We start from the raw sequence: 17,282 nt of genomic DNA on the forward strand, positions 1-17,282 counted from the left end.
TGGAACTCGGCATGTCATCGACCTATTTTTTATTTTTGTGAGACAGGAAACCCCACCATTGCGACGCACTCGTGTCATTCCGAGAACTGGATCGGACAAACCATTACCACTGTAAAGTTAGATCGATGGGGAATAAGTGTTGAGATGACAGGCAGTGTTCGCTGGAACAGACAAGCATCTTAAGAATAGACGTGGGCTCTCGAAGAATACCACTCACAACTTGACCCTCATTCATGCAAATGGTCAGGAGCCAAAGGTGACCAACCACCTCGGATACCTGTCGCCGAGTGGCATGCGTCTGACCCTCGCGCAACCCACACACAGGTCTAGAATGCATTCATTCCTTTTTTACCTAGGTGAGGTCAATCAACAGCGGATTTTTGTCATACTACAGTATGTGTTTGTGAGGAATACGGGGACATAGGTACCATGCCTACCTAATTATTGCCTAGGTAGGCAAATATTGCACACCTGAACTTGACCTGTTCGCGAAAGAAAAGACAAAAAAAAAAAAACCTTCCTTACCTAAATATGGTTCGCACGAAACGGCAATCCCGAAGGCATGGCGCAAGATCTAGGGCGTACGTACCAAATTATGACTATGCCCATTTTCTTCAAAGTAACCTTTTTGCCGCCTCCATTCACGCGATGACAGGAGTCATCAAAGGTACCCAATCACACCCTAACATAGCAATATTGAGTTCTATTATACTTACTCTTCCCTGCATCTGCTGCTTTATTTCTTCTTCTTTTCTTATGTCTCATTTTCTCAACAAGTTGGGCTTTAGCCTTCACGTCGACCGTTACCAAATTACGTCAGTGTGGATTATACTCAACTCCATTAAGACCTTTGGGCTCTCCTTTACCAAGATATCGGGCTGCACGTAGAACTCGAATGATTGGCGAGAACACAAAGCAGCTGCCCGGTTTTGTCTCACTTTCTATATCACGCCAACCAGAAGTCGACCGCCTCAATTTCACTGCCAAAATAATTCAACTTGTGATATGAGCACCGAAGCTCTTGGCTTGCCGTCGCCGAAACATGCGCCTTTTAGTTGGCCAGACTATCGTCTGAGAGACTCATCTCGGCGGTGTCTGGTGCAATCAAGCCCGGTTACTAGAACTAATCGCGATGATACTTTCTACTTAGTGAGGGTTAGATAATGGTCGCTTCGCCTTTGAATATTCCTCTAATAATACACGCAAAACGGGAACGCAATGACTTCATTGACTTCATCATGACTACTAGCAGATGTTACTAGGGAAATAGAAATCCAACCCGTGAAATATCAAGACACACAGATTACAGCCCAATCCGAACCTGGCTCAAACATGATAAGAACACCAAAATACGCTGTACAAACTAGCATGTTACATAAAACACCAAAAATCATCAATCATCACTACGCATACCCGTTGGCTTGTCTTTGGCAAGAGACTTGGCTTCCTCCTTAGGCTCCAACTCTGTCGTGCCTGTATCCTGCCGATGCAAATGGGAATCGTTGGACCCAGCAGAGCCAGAAGTTGAGGTTGATTCACTCTTTTCGTCTCTCGTTGCATTGTTCTCGTTAGATCGAGGCGAGTACGGAGGAGAAGGTGACCGAGATACCACGGGGGGTACTAAAGAAAGAGGTCCAAACATGGGCACATGAATCGAGCCAAGTGACGTCGGAGTTGTCAGGTTGGAGTACGCATTAGGTTGTGGGGGAGGCGGCCCGTAAGATGACAGCGGCGGAGAGAAATGGCGATAGGAGCTTGGAGACGGTGGCCATGACACGGACGGAGGGTTCGGTTGTAAAGGAAAGAAGGCTTCGAAATGATTGAGCGGCGGCGATTGTCGGAAACCCTCAAACATTGATGGGGAATGAGAAATTGGCCCAGGTGGCGTGGGTGTTGCGCGGTATGTGGGTGGTGGTCCAGGATGCCAGCAGCGTGGACGAGCAGGGACTGGCGGAGGAGGAAGATTAGGGAGTGAAAATGGTGCTTGGTGCGGCGCAAACCAAGTATCTTGCTGAAGCCCGCTTTCCCAGGGCCGCGGCGGCAGAGACTCCGCAGGCGGCTGATTACTGAAAGCATCGAACCGGGGGGCCTGCGAGAGCAATGGCGCTGACGGTACCGGCGCCGGCGGATCACGGTGTCTGATCACAGGACGAGGGAAAGACCTGCGGCTCCCTCTGTTGGATTGGGACGGGGCAAAACAGTCTTCGCCTCGCTCTCTGGAGAGTGCTTCCTTCTCCTGCAATGTCTGCTCGTCGTCGACGGCACGCCATGGGTTCGTGTACCTTGCGTACAGAGGAATACCGCCGGGCTCGTGCCTCGTCTCGCGGCCGAGTATGACGACAAAAAATTCCGTCTCGCGGCTACGGGCGTTGTCCTTCCACCACCTGAGCCGGTGACGTCTAGCAGGGGTAGGCTTGGTGGAAGCAAACCGAGGACAGAGCTGTTCCTGCAGCATAGCCACAGTCCATATGCGCTCGCGCTCTGACGAACTGGAATGGCGGCTTCTGTCCTGAAGAAGATACGAGAGCTCATCCTGAAGAGATTTTTGGCATTTCGCAATGCGGCTATCAATGTGCTCATCATAGCTTGGCCGCCAAGTGGCTCGCCTCAGGATGCGACGCATGGGGAGGCAACCGATGCTGCTGCGATGAGCGCCATGGTACTGGTCCAGCGCAGCAAGATGCATCTCTGCAAGCTCCTGCTGTGAGTGGCTAGTGGGTGCGACACGGACGTTGTAAGAGTCTTTCTCATCCCGAGGAACATACACAGTCCATCCCTCGTAGACCGCCTGGGTAGGATCCATGTCTTGTGGAAGGCGGCTTATAACTTGTTAGTCGGCGATTGCCCGAGTTGAGGCGTGGCAGCAATGAAAGATATTGTTTTCTGTGTAGGTGCAAAATGGAATACCAGGCTTACAATGGTGATCGACGCTGAACTGGGTCGCGGTAGGAACTTCCCATCCGAAATGATGAATGATAGGACCTCAAGCTCGATTGATTGATACCACTGGCATCAGACTCGGCGTCGCTGCAATCGGAGTCGACGTATGCAAGGCGGAATCTGTCGCTCTCTGAGTAACACTGTATACTATCCCTGTCCGGGTAGTTCTGACGATCGTCTAAGCTTCTGCTGTTGTGTTCCATCTTGTGCAGGTGGCTTCGCAGGTCAACCTTGACGAGAAAAGGAATTGGACAACAGCTGTCCAGAAGCTGCAAGGGCAGAGAAACAAGGGTATATTAAGCTCTGCGATCGGCCAGATATGAAAGCTACTCGGGAAGAAAACCAGGAGAGCAAAAAGACTACAAAATATCAAGGGCTGATAATCGCAAAAGCAGCCAGAGGATTCTCCAGTCTTGCTGACAAGGGGAATGAAGTAAGATCCCCGAGCCTAGGTTGTCGATTTTGCTGCCCTGAGGCATGTATGCAGAGTTGAGCGTAGGAGTGAGCAGGAAAGCGGGGTGGAAACGAGAGGCAGCCGATTGATGGTGGGCAATATGGATACCTTATGGGAGGTATCAAGTGAGTTTGTGGACGAGGATGGCTAGGAAGCTAGCCAGCCTTACTGCATCAGGGGCTGCCATCGCCCTATTTACAAGGTCAGGGACCTACCTACCTTAAAAACTCCTTCGAGTTAGCAGTAGCAGTAGTATGGAAGTTGTAGAGGTCTAAGCCCCAAATGCTCGTTGCCTAATACGGGGTTGAGACGCGCCGACCAATCGACAGTGATTAAACCCTGCGCTTCTGCCGCATATACTGGATGCCATGCTGACGCGCGGCCTGGTCGAGCAGCTGCCGGCACCTGCCAAAAACCACAGCGAAGTTAAGAATGTCTGATAGACCAGGCAGCCATCAGCCACACTCTTTTCGCTTCCTTCATGGGGTCGGTCGCCATCATGAGAAGTTCCACAGAGTCCTGGCGATTCGTTTAGTTGGACTGAGGCTCAGTGATGCTGACCGCGATTCGATTCCCAAAACTCCCTAAACTCCTTAGCCCCCCAACCCCCCATAACCCCACATTCGGCTGTGACTGTCACGACTCGCTACAGCAATGTCACGGGTTAGGGTTGGAAATGAGAAATGCTAATTGCCACGACCGTAACATGATATGAACACTATTGGTGCAGGGCTGATGATTGCGTTGAACTTGATGACCTGGCTGACCAGCTGAGTAGGGCGGCATTGCTGACCAAAATGAGGATACGTTAGTCATCATTCGCAGGAAAATATGTATATTCTTACCTTAGGGGCCTACTGAAGATGGGCTATTTATTACTTGCATAACTTAGGGACCGAGGCAGGTACTAATCGAGGCACACCGGCAAGACTAAGGACTCAAGGACTGTACATAGTGATTAAGGTCGAGAACTAGAATAGGATAAGATGCTCCAGTGTGCGGAAAATCGGCAGGATCAAGGCACAGTGCATGGGTCTTGGTCGAATTGCATGGAATGCATCATACCCCACTAAGCTCAGTGCAGCCAGCGACAAGAATAGACATCCATGGCATATGGATTAGCAGAGATTTTAGCTCTAGTGGAACATCGGTTGATCTAAGGCTAATTGATTGGCTACTTTGATCGTATAGCAATTTTCTCAGTGATTTTTAGGGAACCTTCAGTTGTCAGATGAAAGTTTCCTTCGCAAACAAGACTGACAAGGACCCACCAGCAAGCTCCGGATTTACCTAAGGTGGTAGTGGCTGCCCAGGATCTCGGCAGTGTCCGCATGATATCACCACTTCCTGCGCCGCGTCTCAGTGGTTTCGTACGGCACGTTCAGCCCAAACACTGGTCAAATTGCCTGTCCTTCCAAAATATTCCTTGGGAAGCGGCTTGGCGGCAACGCAAGACCGTAATTTCCCCATTAGCAGGCTGGCATTGCCTCGTAGGAAACTCTGTTTGTACTGTTTAATGTAGCCAAACAAACATTGAATTCCTTCCCATTGATCTTTTGCGATACCACTCTTTTTTTTTTTTTTTTTTTTTTTTTTTTTTTTCAACCTAGGTACCTACACCTACATACCTCTTAGCCATAAAGCATTCACCTCCCTACGTTGGAGGTATTTTACTAATTTCAAGGCTGCGAGCCGGACGTCGCTTCATTGCCGCGTGCCTTTCGCACCCTTGTATCCATTTTTTCACAAGATCGCCCAGCCGATACAAAGGATCACGACGGGTGTGGATCTGACAGCAGTACCAATTATTTCGCAGGCACCTTTCTGGTATACAGTGTAAGCCTAAAATAGACAGGTTATCCCTTTATTTTGCTGCCACCCTCGCCAAACCTTCTCCTCGCCTACCTAAAAAGATGGACAGGGCTCGGACCGGAACACGCCCAGAGTGTTATTCTCACACGCTTGACTTCGATCATCACCATGGCGTACAACAATCCAGCTAACCACGGCTACAGCAGGACTCAAGAAACCGAATTAGAACTTCTGAGAGCCATCGAGCAGCGAGAAAACATGTCTTCGCAAGGCTATTATCAGCCGCAACAACAGCCATACTACGGCCAGCAGGGCGGGTATGGCGCACCACCCCCTCAACCGTCGCAACCGCCGTACGGATACGCTCCTCCTCCTCAACACAACCAAGGCCCGCCGCCACCTCCACAATATGTTCCGAACTACAACGCGAACGAGAAGCAGGACTTTGCGCAGACCTTCAAGGTTGAAAAACCCAAGTGGAATGACCTCTGGGCAGGCATCCTATTCATCATCTTCGTCTTGGGCTTTGCCGCCATCTCTGCCATCTCGCTCCGGGGTTACGCCTCGTCGCGGGGGACGCAGGGAGGAGGTATCTACGATGGCAGGAACAACTTTTCGCTGTCGACGAGCACAATGATCTTGTTCACGATCGTGCTGGCAGTTGCGATTGTATTCAGCTACGCATACGTATGGCTCGCGCGCTTATTCCCCAAGCAGTTTATCTGGGTCACGGGCATCCTGAACATTCTCATGGGGTTCGCGACGGCAGCATACTTCTTGTACCGGAAGCAATACGGAGCTGGCATAGTTTTCCTCATTTTTGTCATTCTTCTGGTCGTTGCTTTCATCACCTGGATCCCGCGTATCCCCTTCAGCGCCTTGATGCTGCGGACGGCGGTGGATGTTGCCAAAAACCATGGCCATGTCTACCTCGTAAGCGCCCTGGGTGGTCTTCTTGGTGCAGCTTTTGGTGCATGGTACTCGGTCACGCTAGTGGCCGTCTACGTGCGCTACCAGCCGGGCACGACAAACAGCCCCAACCCATCTTGCAGCGATGGTAGCTGTAGCCAAGGCCGTGTTATTGGTTTTATTATCTTCTTGACTTTTACTGCATACTGGGTCTCTGAATGGATCAAGAATACCATACACACGACAATTGCCGGCGTCTATGGTAGTTGGTATGTTTCCCTGCGAAAAAGCCCCCTTACTATGAACGTACGGTTCATATGCCGAAACCAACTACTAACGCTTGACCGCTCCTTAAAGGTACTTCTGCTCGCGCAACTACCCTCAGCGCGTTACCCGAGGAGCACTGAAGCGATCCTTGACGTACAGCTTTGGCAGTATCAGCTTGGGCAGCTTGATCGTGGCTATTATCAACTTCTTGCGCCAGCTTTGCTCAATGGCCAAGTCGCAAGCAGCCGCAGATGGTGACATCGTCTCGTGCCTCATCTTTGCTTGTCTTGGTTGCATCATTTCCATACTGCAGTGGGCTGTTGAGTTCGCCAACCGATATGCCTTCTGCCATATCGCGCTGTATGGAAAAAGCTACTTTTCCGCCGCAAAGGATACTTGGAAGTGAGTACATGACCGCTACTGCGCTTTTTTTTTGCTTTTTTTTCTCATTGGCATATCTGACTTTGTCTCGACCTCTACTGTAGGATGATCAAGGATCGCGGTATCGATGCCCTTATCAACGATTGCCTGATTGGTCCGGTTCTAGGCATGGGCGCCATGATGGTTGCCTTCGCGTGTGCCTTGCTTTCGTATGTGTACTTGGTTATCACCAACCCAGCGTACAACCGCGACGGCAGTTTCACTCCAGTGGTAGTTGCGTTCAGCTTCCTCATAGGTCTACAAATCTGCAACGTATTTACCACGCCCATCAGCAGTGGTATTGACACCATCTTTGTCGCTACGGCCTGGGACCCCGAGGTTCTCATGCGCGACCACCCTGATCTCTACCACCAGATGGTAACTGTTTACCCCGAGGTTCAGCAGGCAATACACGCTTAAGCGCGTGTGCGGGGGCTGCAAGGAACGACAAGGGGGAGAAAGGTAGCCAGTAATCTTTGCAGGCTTGGAGTGCGTTTGGAAAAAAGGTATGGTGCAGAGTGCAGATTGCCAAGTACAAGCGTGGCTGTTCACTACGCATATGCATGCATCGTGTGCGGTGTGGTACGGAGTATAGGCGGGAGGCACAAGTCTGGACGGCACGGTCAGGAGCTTGTGCCTCCACATGGAGGAAGTAATGGTTTCTTTTCATTACATGTTTCTTTTTCTTCGATTTCTCGTGTTATGCTAGAAGGGATACCCCAGTACTGCAGAAAATAACTACCTATCAAATTCGCCTTTTTATCCTCGGGTTTCTTTTTCTTTACTCCATGTGGAACGTGGAATTACTGGACTATGTGCATGCAGGTGCGCCGCGTACAGGGTAGGCTTTACCCCAAAATCAATCTATGATGCTACTGTACACATGATAAAACCCCACCTAAGTTCCAGGTCGTCACAGGTGGGCGGCGACATCGGCCATGTATCTCGGCTGCTTTCCGCGCCATACATAATATTGAAATAAAAGACGATGCGAAGAGCATTGCAGACCACAAGGCTTGCATCAACATCCATCGTTTCCGCTGTTAGGTACAAACAACCGGTAAAAGGCAGGTCCATTCTGTTGGGCATCAGAACAATGGCAAGCAGCGCGGAGAAGACGCACGAACCGGTGCTCAAGCAGCCTGTCAAGCTCGCCTGCATCCAACTGGCCAGCGGCGCCGATAAGGCGGCGAACCTGTCCCACGCCCGCGACAAGGTGATCGAGGCCTCGCGCGCAGGAGCAAAGATCATCCTGCTGCCCGAGTGCTTCAACTCCCCCTACGGCTGCGACTATTTCCCCTCGTACGCTGAGGCCCTGCTGCCCTCCCCGCCGACCCGGGGGCAGAGCCCGAGCTACCACGCCCTGTCCGCCATGGCCAAGGAGACGGGCGCCTACCTCATCGCTGGCTCCATCCCGGAGCTGGTCGACGGTGCCAGCGGGGACGACAAGGACAAGAAGTACTACAACACGGCGCTCGTCTTCTCCCCGTCGGGCGACCTGCTGGCCACCCACCGTAAGGTCCACCTCTTCGACATCGACATACCGGGCAAGATTACCTTCCGTGAGTCGGACGTGCTGTCCCCCGGCAATGAGGTGACCATCGTGGACCTTCCCCCGTACGGCAAGGTCGGCGTGGCCATCTGCTACGACATACGGTTCCCAGAGCTGGCCACAATCGCGGCGCGCAAGGGCGCCTTTGCGCTGCTCTACCCGGGCGCTTTCAACATGACGACGGGCCCGCTGCACTGGGAGCTGCTGGCGCGTGCCAGGGCCGTCGACAACCAACTCTACGTCGCCCTCTGCAGTCCGGCCAGGGACCTGAAGGCCTCCTATCACGCCTGGGGCCACAGCCTTGTCGCCGACCCCATGGCCGAGGTCCTGAGCCAGGCCGACGACGTCGAGACAATTGTCTACGCCGACCTGGACCCCGAGGCTATAGAAGGGCCCCGGACTAGGATCCCTCTCAGGGATCAAAGGAGGTTCGATGTCTACCCGGACATCAGCCAGCCGGGCGCCTGAAGATGAAGCGTGGGGTTATGAAGTGGGTTATCCAGTGGATATTGGCACGTATGCTCAATAATAATCAAAGATAAGAAACAATTACGCCCAAAACTTATAGAGAATGAAATCATGGCGAGTGGCAAATTCACCCAGCGTTTTCTGTTACCAGAATCTTAAGTATTGATCATACTTCAAGCTGTTGATTACCACTGATGTTTTCGAGCTGAAGGTATCTGTGGCTCTGAAGGCGAGGGCACCCAAGTGTGACGACTGTATTTACTGGGATATGTGCAGCTATAATTTATGTGCAAATGGCGAGATGTCTCATATCATCGACTTTCAATCTCAGACAATGATTATCAGAACTTTTCTCTCCCGACCCCCAACGCATCCAACTCAGCTCTCAACCCACAGTTCCCCTATCCGCTTAGTCCTGGAGAGCCTTGCGGGCAAAGTTGGGCAGCACGAAGCTGGCCTTGTGGATGTCTGAGCTGTAGTAGCGGCACTTCTCGAGCTCCTCCTCCTGGGTCCACGACCTCAGCGGCTCCTTGAGGTTGGCCTTGGGGTCCTTGCTGCAGACCATGAAGCCAATCTGTCCCGAGGGGTAGGTCGGGATGGTCGTGTAGGCGTACTCGGCCACGGGGAAGATCTCCTTGCAGTCCTTGCGGAGCTTGGTGATCAGGGGCAGGTGGAGCCATTGGTTCTCGGCTAGAATAATATAGACGCTGGTAAGTAACGATCGCACGAGGTCAAATCTAGAGCGGGGGTATTGCGGGGGAAGTAGCAAATAAAGCCTAGAAGCAAAACGTTTGGACGAAGGTCTCCAGTGTGCTACGAAGGGAGGGGGTATCTTGGGTTGGAATAGAAAAAAAAGAGGTCGCAGTAGCTGCAATGGCAAACCAGGCTAGAACAGCGGGAGAAAACCTCCCACTGCTCCAAAGAAAAGAAAACAAGCAAGCCCGGTATCTCATCCGAGTGGTTGTAGCCCGCTCAGTCGAGTAAAAGCAAATGCCGTTTGGGAGGGAAAACCCTGTAGTAGTCCACTTGTCATTATCGGGGAAGGCCTCAAAAAAGTCGGTCTTTATGGTTGGTTTTTTATTTCTTTTTTTTTCTCCCCTTTGCGGACTTTTCGAGTGCTCTCGCAGGGGAGGAAATGGGGGAGAAGGGAGGGGAAAACGCGGGCATCTGGGCTCCTCGTCTTGACTCGTAAGGGAACATACAACCTTGTGTGGTGATAACACCGCCCTCGGTGAGGGCATTGAAGAGAAGCTGGAAGTAGGGCTTCTGGAACAGGCTCTCGGCGGGGCCCTCGGGGTCGGACGAGTCGGTGATGATGACGTCAAAGGTGTTTTGGTAGTCGGCAAGGAACTTGAAGCCGTCGCCAACGTGGACCTTGACCTTGGGGTGGTTAAAGCCAGCCGACATGTTGGGGAGGTACTCCTTGGACAGGCGGATGACAGCCTCGTCAATGTCGCAGAGGATGGCCTCCTCGACGCAGTCGTGCTTGACGACCTCGCGGAGAACACCACCGTCACCACCACCGATGACGAGCACCTTCTTGGGGTTGGGGTGCGAGTTCATGGCGAGGTGGGTGATCATCTCCTGGTACGAGAACTCATCGCGCTCCGTGCACTGGATCACGTTGTCCAGGACCAAGACCTTGCCGTAGTCAGTCGACTGGAAGATGAGCACATCCTGGTACTTGCTCCTCTCGTGGTGCAGGACCTTCTCGACCTTGAGGGTCATGGCCTGGCCTGCATTGGAAGTAGATTAGACATTGATCATTGAATGACCCTCATCACCGGGACAGAGTTCAGACACCAATCCATAGGTGATGGTTGAGAATGACATCTCCACCAGCTTCACTTACCTGGCCACATGTCCGAGATCTCGCGGAACCATCCATCTGCAATCGAATGGTGATATGAACCCGTTAGCCCTAGTGACCGATGCGAATGTGGGCTGCGAAGTGCTGAGAAGACTTGGCGTTTGTCAAGGAGGCCAATAACAGACAACGCCCGGAAGCCGCGCGAGCAAACTCTCAAAGGCACCGGGGAAAGCATGTATAAAGCAGGTTATACTCCTAGCCCAGTTGCTTCCTGAACAAATTGAGCTACAGCAAAACTCCTCATCTAGCTAGATGTTTTCCCGGAGTCTGTTGCAGCCGTTTGCGTCGTTCCTTGTCAAACAAATAAGATTGGCACTACAAAAGTATCATGACTGGAGGCACAAGTTGTGAGGCGTATGCTTGTGAGAGGTAGAGTGCGGAAAAGTGAAGAATGTTTGTGCATGGTTGGGTTTAGAGCTTGGGTAATAAGTAATTCAAACCTTTGATGGTCTCGTGGGTGATTTCGCCGCTCATTTTTTATTGTTTTGTTGGTGATGTGTTAACACACACAATCTTTTTCTTATGAGAAATCGAGACTGAGAGAAGGCACTTGAACCAAAGAAGAAATTTTGGCTGAAGAACACGACTGTGGCTGCCCAAGCACAAAGAAATTTAGAACTCTGAAAGTCGTTGGGCTTTATGTATGCACAGCGGCCGCCGAACCGCACTGCAGTTTTTTTTTTTTTTTTTTTTCTCCCTTCTGCCCCTCGCCTGAACCACCCACCCCACTATTGCCATCTAACTACCTAATCCAGGTAAGTACCTAGGTTCCTACCTTACCTACCTACTCCGTACCTACTTGTGTATCACGATCTCATAGTTTCCGTCTCGTCTTTCAGTTGAGGGGATATGATATTAGTAAGGTTTCGCCTAACAAGGCAAGGAGGAATGAAAGCAGGCACGATGCCGGCTTCCAGGCACATTAGTTCTTGGAAGATGCAGCTTGACTAAAAGAACAAACGATTGTGGTTCGAACGCGCCCTGCACACCACACCTACAAGTACAACAGTCCAAACTGCCTTGACTCTCCTTCAATGGAAATCGGACCAGGCAGTTTTGATGGAGATTGAAATCTAATCATGCCGTTGCTAATCTACCTCATCATAAACCAATACTCATAAATTATATATTCCAAATGCTGCGCTTTGCCTTGCATTTGGTCAAATACATTTGGAGCATGACGGTGTGCAATCACTCCGTATCCGACGAAACATAGAACTAAAGATGGGAGGTAAATATCCTCGAATTTCCATCCATGTGTATCAGTCTACATGCATGTACATGTTTTTCTACCACTCGAAGTAGAAGAAGAAGAAGAAAAAAAAAAAAAAAAAAAAAAAAAGAACCAACAACAGAATCTTGCCAGCCCCGCGCTATGTCATCATGCTTCAAGGTACCTTACATGCGGATCCGATGTGGTGCCCTTGTGGAGACACGGCACCTAGGTGGACAACATATTAGAGGGCTACCGAGTAATGCTACTTTCAAAATACACCAGTACTCATGATCACTCGACTCAACTGATTGTGTGCGTCCTTCAAGTCGTTATAGAGGAAAAAAAAAGTCTATTTTGCAGACTATATATGCCTTGAAAGAATGATGGCAGTCAAGTGGGTGGATGAGAAAGAAAGGGGGCATGGCACAAGAGGGTGTGTCGTGCAACTGCTGCAACAGGAAACGTCGGCAGCAAAATTTTGGCCTTGACTCGGCTTCCCGGATAACAAAATGTGCGTGTCAACTTTGACCAGAGTTCGGATTCAAAGAAGCTTATGCTCCAGAGTCATGTCCGATTCAGGGTCCAGGCCGAGGCACGCCCGGAAGATGTTGGTCAAAGCAGCGCGCTGCTTGGCCAAGGCGTTGACGACGGGCGTGCCGGGCGGAGTCAGCGGCGCCTTCAGCATGTAGCTCAGGATTGACAACACACTGTGGAAGTTCCTGAAGCCATCTTCGGGATCCGATTCCGTCTTCCACTGGATTCGAGACATCATCTCGGTGATGAGAACAAGGTCAATAATGAGCGGGGATGCCAGAAGGGAATCTTCGCAGACATTGAAGAGCCTGATGGATACAAGTTAGTTTTCGGCCATTGAAAGAGACTCTTTGAGCTCTTACGCAGTACTTACGAAATTGTCTGGCGCCCACCCATAAAGATCTCACCATAGTACTCATCCAACGCGCGCTTGCTGTCCCCAACGGCCGGCATGTACTTGATAACCACAGTATGGTCCGGCTGCTCGCCTGGCTTGTACAGCACATTGTTCGCCTCCACCATGTCGTCAACGACGGTGGATTTGGAGATCTCTTTGGAACGGAACTGCTTGTACGAGCTCAGATTCTTGCCATCATTGTTTCCAAGGTGATTGTACGAGGCGATCGAATTCAGTTTAATGCCAGCGCTGATTAGGAAGTCGACCAACGCAGACTTCATCTTGGTCTGTCCCGACTTGAAGTCATCACCGCCGATGAAGACTTTGTGAGTGCCCGCGAGCTCAATAACCCCCTTGACGAAAGTGTTCTGTGGGGAGCCGTTTATAAACGGGGCACCCTCCAGAATGCTGGCAACCGCGAAAACAGTAGAGGGAGAGACCTCTAGCTCTCCACCCTCGATCGATTTGAGGAGGTTGTCTGCGGTGTCATTGACTCCATCCAACTCGGCAGCGTAGCGTTCAGTGTTGGCAGTCCACAATACAATGACTTTATCAAGCCCATTCTTTGCCTTGAAGTCACTGCACACATGTTTTCGCCAAAAAAAGTCAGCACTTTGCGCAAAGCGTACAACAAGTAAAAGTCAAAGCAAAAGTTTTAGCGGAAATCTGCCCACCGAATGTCTTTACGAAGCTGATCAACGTGACCGCTACACGCCTTGGAGCCTGGTAGCACGTTGTCCGCGCGTGAGTCCTGGTTGGCAGCGATAAAGTCGGGATAGTAGATGCTAGGCAGCGGCTTCATCAATGCCATCTCCTTGCGCACCTGCATCTTCAGGGAAGGTTCAAGAACGCCAGCCCGGTCCATGGCATCGGCCAAGTTCATGCCGCTGATGTCCCAGCCACCAATGACGAGGTCGTTCGGGTGAACCATGGGCAACACATTGTGGAAAGGGATGTTGACGTCCTTGAGCGTGTTGGCATCCGTGCCGAGCTTCATGGTTGAGCCCATGATCAGCGATCCGTAGTAGTTGGGCTTCTGAACGCCTTCGCGAGTCTCCCACAAGAGCCCACGGCGGTTGGCCATGACTGCGGCCGTAATGGTTGACCCGTTGTTGCCTCCCCATCCGACCAGCATCACGCCGACCTTGGGTACCTTGCGATCCACCTTGAAGTCATAGGCCGTCTGCTTAGGCTGAGCAATGTATCTGCCATCATCGCCCTTGGCCACCATGGTGGTGCGGTAGGTGTACTTGGAGCGGATCTCATGCTCGGTATAGACCACGTTGGGCGAGTTTACGACAAAGACCTCCTTGGCAGAACCCAGTTGCATGGTGGCAACTCGATGAGTGCCGTTGCCGTGTCCGTTGGTGGCTTCGACTTCCATCTCGGCATGAGGAGACATGTTTTTGCCGTGGATAGGGTCGAACATGTTGAAAACTTATGCAGAGTGGCCTAAGCTGCAAGTGCAGAAGACAGATTTGAGACCGGAATGCGAGCAGTATCTTAGAGAGTATGAGCAAAATCCCCTGCACCACCGGGAGAGGCAGAGCAATGGCCTCCGGCGTAGGGATGGTGCACGCTGAACGATGTATCATTCTGTGTTAGCACTTTGCGTCTTGCCTAGCTACCACGCACGGTGATTTTCTACAGCCGCAACGAAGGACTTACGAATTGAGCAAGTTGGAAAACGTCTTGACGGTAGTCCTGTGATCGCGGCCCTGTGTAGAGCAGCGATCGATCTATAATCCCTACACGATACTGTGAGGTCCTCTAGGCTATAGGTCTGATTGTCACTGACGTGATTGTTTGGTAGTTGAAAGAGAGAGATAGAGAAGAAAGTAGACAGAAAGATGGGCTGATGGTGATGATAGGGACGAGGCTAAGTTTAAGACTAAATTCATTCCATGGCATGCCTCTTGCTTCCGAGCCTGTCAATAGTTGGTTGGACTAGCGGCCTATTAGCAGCCTGAACAGAGGAATCCGGCTATCGATACGGCTCCCATCTTACATACTTTGGATGTTTGTAGGCGGTGTACAGCCTGCAGGGGCCAATGCCGAGCGCTAGTTAGTTGGGCGAGGGATGCCGAGTTCTCATCCCTCGGAGTAGCATATGTAGGTGTGCTTGGGAGATGTGTATGAACCGGACCGACGGCCCTTGGATCTATCCCGGCTGGTCATTTACGAGCCCAGCAACATCTGCGTGCAGAAATTTGTTATTGGCCTAGCATGAGATTGCCTGCCACGAGGTAGAACTTTGTTACAGTGACAGAATAGCCATCCAAAATGTCACAGGCATCATCATATTCATGCTCATTTGAACCGAGAACCGAGATAAATCAACGAGTTTACTCGTGGGCTGAAGATGAACAGATGATTCTACTGTGGGTAAGTGTACTCGGACGAGAATACTGTAAAGAGTCAGCCTCAAGACGCGGGCGAGCGGATGCTATAGACGGGAATTGGGCAAGCAAGCTCCTTGGGTGTCTAGGTGGGGTAAAAAGACAGTGGGCAACAATCGACGTGGGGTTGGGTTGGTCTGGACTGGGCGGTAATGAGGTTGACACGTGACATTGTTGGCAAAAGACGGCGAGAATTGTCGTTTTTGTAAAAATATTTCCTACCTCACCTAGAAATGCCAAGCCACCTTATCTGGATTCGTGATTGATCATTATGTTGCCCCTTTCATTCATTATAGGGGCGCACTGTCTGTCATTTTGGCGAGAGCACATTGCTGATTTCAGCCGTACCAAGGCAAGCGAGATATGTCTATGCAGTAGCAAGGTGGTAATGCAGGTGGAGAGGGAGACGGTGGAGGAGGTTCTTTTCGGATCAACGCCTCCTGGAAGTTAACAGCGGGTTGTCGGCAAATTACCTAGGGATATTAGGCTTTGAAGCACAGTCGCTCGGTAGCCGTCAATGCCATCCTTGAAGCGAGGTTTTTTAGACGTTTAGAAATGTCTACGAAGTAACTTTACAGATAGTATAAGCTTGCGCTTGTTGACAGCGGCGAATATCAACCGAGACTCTTGAAATCTGCGCAGCCGTCTTGACCGCCAGCCATCCAAACGCCAAGACCAAGACAAAACCTGAGTGGATGTGTATTGGACTGCCTGTTCGTACAAATAAGAGACTTTTTTTTTGTCTCTTCTCCCAAGGTTCTGTAATCTTCATTTTCTCCGGCCTTTTCGTTCCCTGCTCCATAACAATTATAAGTTAAAGATATCGTTCGTAACTGACTCCGTACTGCGTATATCGAAAGTGTCGTTATGCGAGTGACGAAATAACTTACTGCCCACAACAGCCAACAAGGGTTGACCTAAACAGCCCAGATTAGATCGTACCCGAGACAAGTCTGGATGCAAGGCACGAGTCAGCTGAAAACTGCAGGATCGGCCGGCGGCTGCTGTCAACTAGCTCGTGCCAAAACTTAATCGTGCACAAACCCATGTCATAATCTGTGCACACGCCGCTGCACATCACTCATGAAAGAACCAAACTTAGGCCGGATGTGTGCAGAGGGCCCGTCCGTACCAACCAATATGTACTATACCTAGGTAGGTAGGTAAGTATGTAGAGTAGGTCTCTTACCTAGGTATCTACCTAGATAAGGTACCTACCTAGGCACCCCAAGATCGATCCGCACCTGAAACTGTATCGTTATGTAGGCAGTGCTGAAAATCGGTATTGATTCATATGGAGGTATCCAATATCGGTGCCTTTTTGATGCAGCAGAACCTGACGTACTTGACGTTGCCAAAGCTGATCAATCGATTGCCAAATGATACCCCACCAGCCCGCCTATCTAATAGTATCTTTGACGCGACGGGCGCCCACCTGCCTCATTGCCTGCAAGCCACCCTAACATCCAGGTAGTTAATGCACACTGGTCGGATGCGGTCCGTCGTCAGAAACAAAGTACCGACTGGCTGGATGGGTGGTCACACATGGGTTTCGCGGAATTTCAGCAATGCCCCCCTGAGAATATATTGTGGCTATAATCGAAGCCTCTGGTCTCATGTGCGCATTTGGAAAAGAAAGGGTGTGTTGCATTATCGGCGGCTACTGTGGCAACTGCATCACCAAACAACATGGAACAAAAAAAAAAAAAAAAAAAAAGGGGGAGGGGGGGTTGCACTGGCTGCAAACACTTTTGAATTTAAGATTGGAAAGCCGGTATGCTCACCGTCGTCGTCCATTGGCAGCGAATGGTTCAGGAAATGCCAAGCAAGCCTCACCTCGGTCTCATCTACCGCTCTGTCAGATGTGCGTTCTCACTCGTCGATTCGATTCGGCCAAAATCTCATAGTAAGTTGAGCTGACTCGCACGACTCAGGCTTAGATTTGATCAGCGAGAGATCTTTGTATGATATTATCACGTCAGGTAGAACGGAGGGGGTAACACCGTCCCCCCGATTCTCCAAAATGTTCGACAACTACCGGTAG

The 17,282-nt window shown here is 50.8% G+C and overlaps 4 protein-coding genes across 4 annotated transcripts; 1 reads left to right on the forward strand and 3 right to left on the reverse strand.

Moving 5' to 3' along the window:
• Window positions 1-1,058: 1,058 nt before the first annotated feature.
• MGG_06195 (uncharacterized protein) lies at window positions 1,059-3,770 on the reverse strand. Its single transcript, XM_003712033.1, has 2 exons — window positions 2,917-3,770; window positions 1,059-2,819 (listed from the first exon to the last, which is right to left on the reverse strand). Exons 1-2 carry the CDS (start codon window positions 3,141-3,143, stop codon window positions 1,394-1,396), a joined length of 1,653 nt encoding a protein of 550 aa, XP_003712081.1. The 5' UTR covers window positions 3,144-3,770; the 3' UTR covers window positions 1,059-1,393.
• Window positions 3,771-4,797: 1,027 nt separating this feature from the next.
• On the forward strand, window positions 4,798-7,570 carry MGG_13186 (PNS1). Its single transcript, XM_003712034.1, has 3 exons — window positions 4,798-6,384; window positions 6,473-6,784; window positions 6,868-7,570. Exons 1-3 carry the CDS (start codon window positions 5,375-5,377, stop codon window positions 7,220-7,222), a joined length of 1,677 nt encoding a protein of 558 aa, XP_003712082.1. The 5' UTR covers window positions 4,798-5,374; the 3' UTR covers window positions 7,223-7,570.
• Window positions 7,571-7,745: 175 nt separating this feature from the next.
• On the reverse strand, window positions 7,746-11,335 carry MGG_06197 (spermidine synthase). The gene is made up of 4 exons (XM_003712035.1): window positions 11,133-11,335; window positions 10,675-10,710; window positions 10,028-10,558; window positions 7,746-9,512 (listed from the first exon to the last, which is right to left on the reverse strand). The coding sequence occupies exons 1-4, from the start codon at window positions 11,164-11,166 to the stop codon at window positions 9,232-9,234; spliced, it is 882 nt and encodes a 293-aa protein (XP_003712083.1). The 5' UTR covers window positions 11,167-11,335; the 3' UTR covers window positions 7,746-9,231.
• An 883-nt stretch (window positions 11,336-12,218) lies between these two features.
• Window positions 12,219-15,259, reverse strand: MGG_13185 (inositol-3-phosphate synthase). The gene is made up of 5 exons (XM_003712036.1): window positions 14,852-15,259; window positions 14,508-14,786; window positions 13,514-14,418; window positions 12,816-13,418; window positions 12,219-12,750 (listed from the first exon to the last, which is right to left on the reverse strand). Exons 3-5 carry the CDS (start codon window positions 14,266-14,268, stop codon window positions 12,450-12,452), a joined length of 1,659 nt encoding a protein of 552 aa, XP_003712084.1. The 5' UTR covers window positions 14,269-14,418; window positions 14,508-14,786; window positions 14,852-15,259; the 3' UTR covers window positions 12,219-12,449.
• Window positions 15,260-17,282: the final 2,023 nt, after the last annotated feature.

This window comes from Pyricularia oryzae, chromosome 3, assembly GCF_000002495.2.
Source record: "Pyricularia oryzae 70-15 chromosome 3, whole genome shotgun sequence".
Taxonomy (NCBI): Eukaryota; Fungi; Ascomycota; class Sordariomycetes; order Magnaporthales; family Pyriculariaceae; genus Pyricularia; species Pyricularia oryzae.